The sequence below is a fragment of the Sceloporus occidentalis genome, unplaced genomic scaffold, assembly GCF_023333645.1.
Source record: "Sceloporus occidentalis isolate IW3139 unplaced genomic scaffold, rSceOcc1.0.p SCAF_137, whole genome shotgun sequence".
Taxonomy (NCBI): domain Eukaryota; kingdom Metazoa; phylum Chordata; class Lepidosauria; order Squamata; family Phrynosomatidae; genus Sceloporus; species Sceloporus occidentalis.
Genome location: NW_028317117.1, coordinates 1652228 through 1664388, shown reverse-complemented (window position 1 = coordinate 1664388; position 12161 = coordinate 1652228). Strand labels below are relative to the sequence as shown.

Genomic DNA, 12161 nt, shown 5'->3' with positions numbered 1-12161 from the left:
ACTGATGACCTGTTCATTAACAGCACTGTGCCAATAAATGTCCTCTAAGACTTAAAGAATTGAATTTTCACTGAAAGCTGTGAAAAGGGTTCTTTACAGTAAGAGCAGTAAAGATGTGGAATCCACTCCCTGCAGAGGCTGTCCTATCAGATCCAATAGATGCCTTTAAATATTAACTAGTCACCAGAATCAGGAATCTGCACACACACCACAGGAACTCAGGTGCTTAGCTGTGCCAGGAAGGGTCAGCTCCCCAGTAAATCAAAATAGAAAAAGGCTCCAGGCACTCAAGGGTTCCACTCAGGCAGGTTTATTGAAGGAGAAGGACAACAACGTTTCGACCTCATGATGAAGTCTTTATCCTACTTGATATAGACCTCATCGTGAGGTCGAAACGTTGTTGTCCTTCTCCTTCAATAAACCTGCCTGAGTGGAACCCTTGAGTGCCTGGAGCCTTTTTCTTTTTTAAATATTAACTAGACAGTTATTTAGCAAATAATAATACACAGGGATATACCAGGCTATAGGGGCATAGCTATAGCTTGTTAATCTATTGAGGGATCAGACACCTTTTGTCAGTGAGTATTTTTTCGCCTTTTTGAGGCACAATTGGAAATTGCTTCTATGTAGGCTTTAGCTCTACAATTAATTTCTGTAGACTAGTGTTGTATACATCTGTGTTTGCAATCTTGTTGCGCTATCCAGAATCCCCTTGGCATTCAAAGCGTTAATACCCTATATGCTTGCAGGTAGCCTGGATAAAAAGTTCTTATGTTAAAAAATATATGTATTTAAAATAACATGGAAAGCAAAGATAAAAATACACTCAAACTCAAAGATCAACTGGAGCTATGAGGATATGGTATACAGGCAGAAATTCTAGGGGAAAAAACATATTAAAAATGGAATTTAAATAGTTAAGTTGTTAACAAACCATGATCATGAGCAACAATGAAGGCGATGAAGGGTCTAGATTTGGCAGCCCAATGTGATTTTTTTTCCACCCAAAAAAATGTAATGTTAGTAATTTTGTTTATATGTTTCTTCCCATACTTATCTTTGACAAATGATAAACAATTTTAATTTTCAGTGGTTTTGTCCGTAACCCATAAATTAGAGGGTTCAAAAGAGGTGGGTACACAAATCTGGTTATCGAGAGCAGAACGTGCAGAGAAAGTGGCAAGTTGGCGCTATTTAGTCTATACCGAAGAAACGATAATAGTAATCCTATTAAAAAAATACTAAAGTTAAGTAAATGTGTTACCAAAACATGAATAGCTTTGTTATGGCCATCTTTGGAGAGATTAATGCAGACCAAAAAGATCCTAAAATATGTATAAGCGATTACTAATGAGGTAACAAGTAAGAAGCTCGTAGCGGAAATGGTTCCATAGAGATTCATTGCTGTGGAATCTACACAAGAAAGAATTACGATAGACATATTATCACAAAATACATTTTTGATCTGTGTCCCACAAAGAGGTAGCCTACTCGTTAGAAGCACAGCTATGAACACGGCTATTAATGTGGTGGCCAAGGTCCCTAAGATGAGCTTCAGGGTCTTCTCGTTGGTCATCAAGATGACGTATTGTAATGGGTGACACACAGCCAAGTATCTGTCATATGCCATGATTGTAAAAGTGCAAATTTCAAAATAGGTGAAAGTCACAATGCAGTAAATTTGGGTAATGCAACCATAATAGGAGATTGTTTTAGATGAACTGAAAAGATCATAAATCAGTCTGGGGAAAAAAGATGAGGTTCCGAAAATCCCGTTGAGGGTGAGATTACAGATGAGGATGTACATGGGTCCATGAAGGCTTTCTTCGGTCAAAATCACAAACACGATCATCAAACTCAGTATTGTTATTGATAAATAGAGGGAAAGAAAGAACACAGAGTAGAGGTATTTCAATTCTTCCATCTCATAGATACCAAGAAGGACAAGGCTTGTGCCGACACTGGAACCATTTTCCATCCTTCGATCGTTCTTTCAGTCCTGATGTTCTGTTAAATAAACATTAAGTCAAACGTATTTATTTTTATATACAAAACATAGAAACACAGAATTTGATGGCAGAAAAGAATCATCTGGCCCATCTATTCTGCCCATTTTTTTTCTGCTGTAAAGACCTTTAATCGGTCCTTCGTCTTGTCTTGGATTCAGGATAGCTTTATGCCTATCCCATGCGTGTTTAAACTCCCTTACTGTAATAGTCTCTACCACTTCTATTGGAAGGCTGTTCCATTTATTCACCCCATTACATCTAAACCTTTTAGATTATGACCTCTTGGTCTAACGTTTCTGAAATAAACTTAATTCATGAAGTTTAAATTCGTTTAAGCATTTAGATGTTTCTATACTCACTTTAGAACATTACTACATTACGCTACTGTTGGCTATCCGAACGCCTCCTAATAACAATTCTGAAATGAGAAATTCTATATTCTATCTTTAAACGCTTAATTAAGGTGGTTATTGATGAAGAAACTAAAAATGCTTCTTAACCCCTTCTGTACCATACAAAAGGGATCACAAGAGCTGGTATACCCTTTCATACTGTTTCACCCCTATTCTCTTTAACTCTTCCATCGTCCTCCCCTTAATCTTTGTTATGGTAGTGTTGGGGGTGGCTAGAGGGAATTGGTTAGGAAGTGTAGGTTAGGGAGAGAGAAAAAAATATATTTTTTTGATAATTTAAAATGAAAGACTTGTACAGCGCAGAAGAATTGCATACTATTCTGTCTCTGACAAAGACACTCTGATGGCGTTAGATATTGAGCCAATATCTGAGTCGTCAGATGATGGTGATGCCCAGGTTCTACCTCCTGGAATAAGGGGTATGGAACCTGTCCCTGACCAATTTTGGGTACCCCAAATTATGCTGGACCCTGAATCCTCCCCATTTATTACCACTCCCGGCATCACCTGTTATTGATGTCAGCGAGCCAATTAATTTTGTTCAAAGTAACATCTATGCTTCCCAGTGCCTGCAACCAACCAATGGAGCAGATGTCAAGACTGGCACGCCGCTGACCCCCTATGAGATTAGGACATTTTGGGCCTTCACCCTAATGATAAACCAAAAACACCATATGCTCCTATTAGAGCACAGAGCTCATTTTAGCGACCCCCCCCTTTATCTCCTGTATTATGACCAGGCCAGATATTTTAATCTTCTTCATTTCCTTCATTTTAGTGATAATACCCAGTGCCCCTCTAGCGGCCACCCACACTTTGACCGTTTGTATAAACTTTGCGAAAGCCGTACAGGATATCCTGTGTCCGTCAGGTTATATGAGGGGAAGGACAGTCGCCTAGATCCCCCTGTCTGCCCAGACTCATTTGGCACAAGTGTTCTGTGTTCAAAATTAGAGTCACAAACCCAGCATCCTAAATGTATTCAACAGTTTTGTACACCTTATAATATCTATAACTGCTGGAAAGGTATAGAAATTCTAAATAACTGAGGTATTTCCAAAATCAGGATACTCAAATTGATACATTTGAGTGTACATTCTGTCAATCTAATTCATATTGTGAGGATTGAGCGAAGAAAATATATGAAAAAAAATTTGTTTTTCTTTTCTATTTTTCTCTAGTTTTTACTAAATTATTCATAGCAAATTTTCAGCTAATCATTTAACTATGGTATCAAAAGAAAGCTCTAGCTCTTCCTAAAATATCAATATATATAGTTTACATGGGTAGACTATTCACAGGAAAAGGCAATAATGGCTGAACCGACATGTGACTCCGGTACTTGGGGTACGAAAACCCCTGAAGGGGTTAAAAACGGTGGTGTTGGTGTTTCTGTGATTAAACCCTTTAAAATGTAAATAAAAAAATCAAATCAGATATGTTTACGTTTCTAAACCTAAGGCGCTATAATATTATAATAGTCTATAAGGAGGAACACGTTTAACTTACCCAAGAAAAGTTGACTAGGACTAGGTCCTAAGAGCTTTGTCACACACGTACACATACACACGCTATATCTCTGGCTTCACGTCCTTTCCGATTCATTTATGTATGATGTTTGGGTTCCTTATAAATACCTTTGCTAAATTATGTTGCTACCTGTGGGAATCTACTGGTTTCTTTCCAGTATAATCCCAAAGGACATACCGTGAGCACATGTCATTTCATGTTAGCAAAACATATGCTAGATCAGGGGGAAAAAAATATATATATCTATATATATAGATATATATATATATAAATTTATACACAGAAAGGACTTTAAATACAACATTTAAAGAGATAATAAAACCAGCCCTCCCTATTAGGTTCTGGTATCATAGTTTCCAGAAGAAGTCTGTTGAAGTTTGGACCTTGCTGACTTCCTGAATACAAGCAATTTATTGTAGACCCTCTACAAAAATAGACATTGTTGCACTGCTCCCAGGGAAGATAGCACAAAAAAAGTTAGTGATACCTTTTAGAGCAGTGGTTCTCAACTCCTGGGTCTTCAGTGGGTCGCGGAGGGTCAGGGCCGGACTGGCAGCATACCGGGAAAATTTCACTTTCCTGGGGCTGCCTTACACATTCTAGCGGCAATCCGCGAGCCGCAGGTTGTCATGACCACGGCCGCAACAATCTGGGCTATCAGGCAGCCTCCGGCCCGGCATGTACTTTAGTATTATTTGCCGACCGCAAAGCAAGTTGCTTGATTGCTTTGCGGTCTCTGTCTGCTCCTAGTGGGAGCTGAATAAAGTTTTTCTCTGATTGCTCCTCCCCTGTTCCTGCTGCAGCCCGCGGACAGCCTTTCCACTCCCTCATCTTTTCTGAGGTAAGTATATTTTTTTAGTGTACTAATTATGTATATATATATATATATATATATAATCTGCTCTGCTGTCCCTATTGCCTCTGTCCCCCACTAGGACACAGCCCCTGTTAACCCATCAAATCCCCTATTACCCCCACTGCAGCCCCAGTTACCCCTACCACAGCCCCTATCCACCATCACAGTCCCTGCCCCCAGCACAGTCCCTGTTCCCTACTCCCCATCATAGCCCCTATGCACCATCTCAGCCCCAGTTACCCCCACACAGCCCCAGTTACCCCCACACCACAACCCCTGTCCCCCCACCACAACCCCTGTCCCCCCACTACAGCCCCTATCCACCACAACAGCCCTGTTTCTCCATTACAGCCCCTATCCCCACCCATAGTCAATTCTCCCAATACAACCCCTGTCCCCCACCACAGCACGGAGAATACACCATCATCTCTGGAGGAGTAAATTGGATATCCTTCACTGGAACCTTACAGGATTTTATCTAAGTTTGCTGAAGTACACCTAAAGCAGCACTCCTCAGTCAACATGGCCTTAAAATGTAAATGTGATACAAATTATATTAAATATATAAAATATATATATTGAAGATAGATGTGATGGACAGAAACCACAGTGTGTTTTGTGTAGCGAAACATTGGCTAACGAAAGCATTAAGCCATCAAAGCTAAAGCGCCATTTAGACACAAAACACCCGGCCTTTGCAGAAAAACCTGTTGAGTATTTTCAACGAAAGCTACAAGAGCTGAGGGCATCACAAAAGTGCCTAACATCTTCTTGTTCAAAGCAAGAGCAGGCACTCCGAGCGTCTCACCACGTAGCTCATCGTATTGCAAAATGCAAAAAAGCCCACACTATTGCAGAAGACCTTACCTTACCTGCCGCCATTGATATGGCCAGAGAGGTTCTGGATCAATCTGCAGATAAATTCAAGACAATTCCACTATACAATGACACGATACGCAGGAGGATACAAGAAATGTCAGGTGACATAAAACAACAGACCACAGCTCGCATCAACACTAACAAATACTATTCATTACAATTGGATGAATCCACGGATGTTGTGGACCATGCCATTTTACTGGTTTATGTGAGGCATGTGTGGGAAGGAGACTTTCAGGAGCAGTTTCTCTGCAGTAGAGAGCTTCCCACCACTACTACTGCAGAGGACATTTTCAGTACTTTGGATTCATACTTGAGTTCGGTGTGCCTGATATGGGATATGTGTGTTGGAATCACAACCGATGGTGCAGCCTGGATGACTGGAAAACACTCAGGGGTGGTGAAGAGAATTCTTGAAAAGGCACCAAATGCGGTTTGGAACCATTATTTTTTGCACAGGGAGGCATTAGCAGCCAAGGATATGGTGCTAGTGCTTCACGAAACTTTGAAAGATGCTGTCAAAGTGGTGAACTACATTAAATGGAGTGCCAAGCATGCCAGGTGTTTTGAGAAGCTGTGCATAGACCTGGGCAGTGAACATGTACAGGTGCTGTATCATGCGGAGGTACACTGGCTTTCCAGGGGCAAAGTTCTCTCACGTTTATACGAACTGAGAACAGAAATCGCGGCCTTCCTCTCAATGTGGACAAGTCATGTTCCCAAAGAGAGATTTGATATGTTCTCCAATGCTAGTCATGAGCTTACACACCTTGACTCCACATGCAGAAATGAACTGAAGAACACTATAGTAGCACATCTCACAAAGCTGCAGGAACGTTTTAAAGACTACTTCCCAGAGAAGCACAGGGATGACGGCTGGATACGCGATCCGTTTGGAATTGATTTGGAAAGCGTCATGTTGCCAAGCAACGAAGAGTGTCAGCATGTAGAGCTTTCATGCGATCAGATGCTAAAATTTTTACTGAGCTAACCCTCTCCCAGTTTTGGTGTAATGTTATGGCTGAATAACCTTCCATCTCAACCCATGCCATCAAAGTTTTACTACCATTCAGCACAACTTATCTTTGTGAGAGTGGCTTCTCAACTCTGGTTCAGTTAAAGATAAAGCATAGAAACAGAATGGACATTGAACATGACCTCAGGGTTGCTTTGTCTACCATCACCCCAGACTTTGAGACACTCCTCAAAAGCAAAAAGCATCCCCAGTTTTCCCATTAGTTCTACCTCATATGTTTCAATGACTGTTTGTTTAGTTATTTATTGGGTTTTTGCCTCAATGGCACTTTCATTTTACTAGCGCTGTGATTATTGTACAATTAATTTCCACTAGCGCTGTGATTACTGCATTATTCATTGTGCAAAGTATCTGTTTGTTTGTTTACTGTATATATATATATGTGGAATACTGCACAAGTTGTTTTATGGAATAAAATATAATGTTTCCGAAATGAATTTATTTTTGGGTCGCGACTTAATGACCAAAGACAAATGTGGGTCTTGAGGATACACGGGTTGAGAACCACTGTTTTAGAGGACCAATATTCATAGAGCAATGTATGGAGTCACATATGCTTTCAAAACCTTAGAGGTCCCTTCTGAAGAACGTTGGAATGGGGTTCTACGCGGTCTTGAAATTTGGTGGAACTCCTCGTTTTGCTCTGTGAATGCCGGTCCACTAAAAGGTATGAAAAAATTCCTTATACTATTCTCCTAGAATTTCTGGAGGTAGTGCTGGTCTCAGAACAAATTGCACCATGGGCAAGAATACTTTTAGGTGCAAAGTGATGAAAAAAAATATATAAATTTGTGTTTACAGCATTTAATATATAAAATACATTTTCTACTCATACCTTTTCTTACCCAAACACTAGTAGGACTGTTGGGGCTGTAGAACACTGTGATACACTTACTGTATGTTCACAAAATATTTTGAGACCTTTGAAAGGAAGGATATCCGGAGAGGAGAGAGGGGAACAGGGATTTTCATCACGGGTAAAGAGTTTCCTCATACAGTGCCCGAGTTAGGCAGCCACCAGGCACCCCCTGATGAGTAGCAACTGGGGCTGACCGCCCCCATTTAGGTACACTACCGATCTGAGCGACTTTGACAAGGGCCAAATTGTGATGGCGAGCCGACTGGGTCAGAGCATCTCCAAAACGGTAATTAAGAGTCTAATTGTGCTGCAACTCCGGAAATACATTGTCTCCTTTCGATAAGTGCATTTATTTCATTACTATCTACAAATTTACCCATTGCATAAACAGTATGGGTTACTAGACTGCCCATTTAGGTGTTTCCTAAAAAAAAATAGCCTTAGGGGCTTGGGCAATTAATTGTGCTAGGAATGATGATTCTAAATCTATTTATTAAAATGTTAAGCAGAGTAGGCATAACAGCACCTTTCATTTTTCCTTGTTTCACAATTGTTGCGTTAATCAAGAGACAATCGTGCCCTTTCAGCTATAATGTGGGTTAGTTAATCCAGGGCAAGGTCAACCTGTGACAAAATCCCTTTTTTATTTAATTAATTTGCTGTTGAAATTTTAATGCAATCAAATGTACTCCATGTTATTATTTTAAATCAGTTTCTATTTGTTTTTTGAAATGTACCGTATTTATAGAATGTTAACAGATCTCATAGCCCTGTTACAATAAGGAAAGATTTCAAAATTAACAATGACATTAACAATATACAAAATTATCAACATTAACACATTAAGACATACTGCTATAGAGGGAGATGCAGATCCTGTACTTAAACAGTCTCTTGGGAAGTGTGTGTGTGTATATGTATATTTACATATATATATATATATATATATATATATATATATATAGTCACACTAAACATTAAAAGGGGAATCATAATTTAACAAACAAACATAACAAATAATCCCTGGTTATCAAGAGGTTAAATACTGTGAGCAGATTCAGACAAAAGGCATGGGTTACATTTAAAAAAGAAAAAAAAAAGGAACAGAGATAAGTAATTAATAATAAATGAATGTATTGTATATATCCACTATAAAACAGAATATATGTGTGATGTGTTTAAAGCATCTGCGTCCTCTTAGTCCTCTATACATTTGATTTTGTATAAGAATTATTCATTCTAATATTCGGGGTTTTTTTCATAATTTTGTTTATCTGAATTCATCCATGTTCCACCAATGTACAGCTTTTTTATTTAATACCCTTTCATAAATTTTTTTATTAAAAGCATTTTTAAAAAAAAATTTAAACAGGTTTTGAATTCGAATCTGGTGTACCCCATCTCCAAACATGATCTTAAAGCAGTAAGGAAATTGAATCATGCCTAGGACAGGCATAAGGTTATCCTGGACAGGGTTGGACTGGCCATCTGGCTAACAGAGATACACACTTGTCCAATCTGCCGCATGGGGTGCTGTAGTCTATGGCCAGTGGCTTGATATGCCCGGCTGCACGATACATGAGAAAAAAAAAATGTAGTGTACGGCCGCATTTGTCCTGCTGCCGGAAACTCTTATTTCCCAGTGTTCTTGGCACCTCATGTTACCGAAGTGACCACAATTTCTCCAATCGATTCATTATTTTGATTTTAATTACATTGGTCCTTAATCCATATATCAGAGGGTTGAGAAGGGGAGGAAAAACAGCAACGCTTCCAGACAGAATAATGTGTCCAAAAATAGGGAGATTATCGCTCCCAATTCTGAGCCTAACAAAAATGAAAATGGCTCCCACCATAAAGATTAAAAAGTTGAGCAAGTGGGTCACCAATGTGTATATTGCTTTTTTGTAGGAATAATTGTTTAATGTAAAGCACGTAATAAATATTTGTAGGTAGGAATAAGCAATTATACCCATAGTGAAAATCAAGCATGCTACAGTGACAATTCCTCCATAGAGGTTGTTAACAGTAGAATCTAGACAGGATAAAATAAAAACAGACATGTTATCGCAAAATATGTTTCTGATTTCCACCCCACAAAGAGGGAGCCTGGCAGACAAAAGTATGGCTATCAACACCCCTGTGAAAGAGAACGTGGACGATCCTACGATAAGTTTGACCGTCTTCCCAGTTGTCATCAATATAACATATTGCAGAGGGAGGCACACAGCCAAATATTGGTCGTAGGCCATGATTGTAAAAGTGAACACTTCAAAAAATATGAAAACCGAGAGACAAAGAGCTTGAATAAGGCAGCCAGCTCGTGAGATGACTTTAGATGAAGTCAGTAGATCAGCGATCAGCTTGGGGAAAAACGACGAGCTTCCGAAAACTCCGTTTAGAGTCAGATTATATATAAGAATGTACATGGGTTTGTGGAGGCTTTCTTCCGTCAAAACCACAAAGACGACCATAAAACTTAACAGCAGAATCAGTAAGTATACGATAAGCGCGAGCGAACAGTACAGATACTTAAAACCTTCCATCTCTACGATACCAAGAAGCACGAGGCTGGTTCCAGCACTAGACACGTTTTCCATCTCGGCTTTTCTCTGTCCGAACCTGATGTTAAAGATCCTGTTAAACAAGAGCGGAATGATTTAAAACAGGCGATCAAGAAAACAGAAACGTCTGCACTGACTATATTGATATATTTTCTCTCTCTCTTATTGCTTATACTCGCATAGACAAAGCACAAAATAGGACATTTCTTATACGGTACAGAAAATGACAAAACAAAATTGCTTGCTACCTAGTTTGGCTTTCCGGAACAATTTTTTTTTTCTTTCAGCAAATTAAGTTGACTCATGCCTTGTACGTGCGATCCCGGCACATTTACAAACGACTTATATAGGAGATGCAAGCTCACTATATATACCCTCACAACTTTTCCCTTGAGCTTTCTCTCTAATAAAATCCCCAAAGATCCTCGAAGAAAACATATGCACTGAATCGAAAACTAAAACAAAAAAAAACAAACGCATTTTTGTTGAGACTTGAGACTCTCAAGCTATTTAAAGCCTTCTCTAACCAATATTCATGCTGGGTATGCACTGAATTCTTGGTTTGTTTTCTGTATCTATCATTATTCTAGCAGCAACCCGGAAATGTTTGTCTTCTAGGTTGTATGCCCCCTTATTTCTGTATACTTAATGTATGGTTAAATCGTCAAGATCACATCGAGGCCTTCTTTCTTACCGAGTCATACATAATGCAGGGCCAGCTGAACCCTTCTTGATGGAGACCCATGCCGATTGGCCCTTCATAACAAATAGAGAAGTGAGGAAGTAAACAAATGCCCGAGAGAACTAACTTTAACCCACCTTAGATATATACTAATACACAAACACACTATATGGCCAAAAGTATGTCTAGACCTGATCGCCACACGTGAGATTGTGGGACATCCCAAAACCATGGGTATCCACATCAAACCTGTCAATCCACATCTTTATGGTCCATGCTTTGTGCACAGGGGCAGTCGTGTTGGATCAAGAAAGGGTCTTCCAACTTTGTAGCAGTAGTTTTGGGAAGCGTACACTTGTCTAAAATGCCTTTGTATGGTTTTTTGTTTTTTTTAAACTTAGGGGCCCAAACCTTGAATAACAGCCCCAGACCATTATTCCTCCTCCACCAAACTTTACAGTAGACACTAAGTAGCATTCTCCTGGCATCCGCCAAGCCCAGTTTTCTCAATCACGCTACTTTGTGCTGATGTTGCTTCCCGAGTTAGTCTGCCGGGTGATGCTATAGAGGTCAAGTGATTTCCTGCTCTGAGAGTGAGGTCTACTGCTTGGTGGTTGCGCTGTTACTCCCAGATGCTTCCAATAATAGCACTTGGTGGACTGGAGAAGTTGACTCATGGCAAAGGTGGCATCCTATGACAGCGCCACGTTTAAAGTCACTCTGCTTTTCAGTATGGATGCATTCTACTGCCAATACCTGTCTATGTGCTTGAATTTATACACCTGTTAACAATGGGTGTAGCTGAAACACTCAATTAGCAGGGGTGTCCGCATACATTTAGTAACATTAATCTGTAATCAATATTCCATGGTTTTATCTTGTGTACTGGACTGTGAAATGATATCAGGCAAAAAAGATTACTAGCAAAATACCCAATACTCTAAGAAGAAAATGTAAACAGTACATAAGGTGCCAATAACAAGTTGGTTTATTTAACAAAACTTTACAATACCACTTATATTACTTGTATACAGTAGCTTAATACAAGGTGATACATCAAAACTGCACAGCATCATGAGGTAATCAGAACAAGAGAAATAAACAGATGAGGGGTAATAAATGTGCAAACAACTCATTCGAGGGACTATTGATCAAGATTGTCTGGTATACTGTGCTTTACATCCGACTTTACTTTTGTAAACAAGTCCTCTTATGATCTGGAGCTCATTTACTGTATTGTATAAACTCTGTAGAAGAATGATTTCAATTCCTCCCCTTGGAACAAGCAGTTTATACGAGAATTATCTAGTTATTTACCTATACGAGGCAGTCC

At 39.4% G+C, this 12161-nt stretch overlaps 1 protein-coding gene across 1 annotated transcript; it reads left to right on the top strand.

The window, feature by feature from the left end:
- Positions 1–2765: 2765 nt before the first annotated feature.
- On the top strand, positions 2766–6678 carry ZBED11 (zinc finger BED-type containing 11). The gene is made up of 2 exons (XM_089499563.1): positions 2766–2841; positions 5393–6678. The coding sequence occupies exons 1-2, from the start codon at positions 2766–2768 to the stop codon at positions 6676–6678; spliced, it is 1362 nt and encodes a 453-aa protein (XP_089355689.1).
- The last annotated feature ends 5483 nt before the right edge of the window (positions 6679–12161 follow it).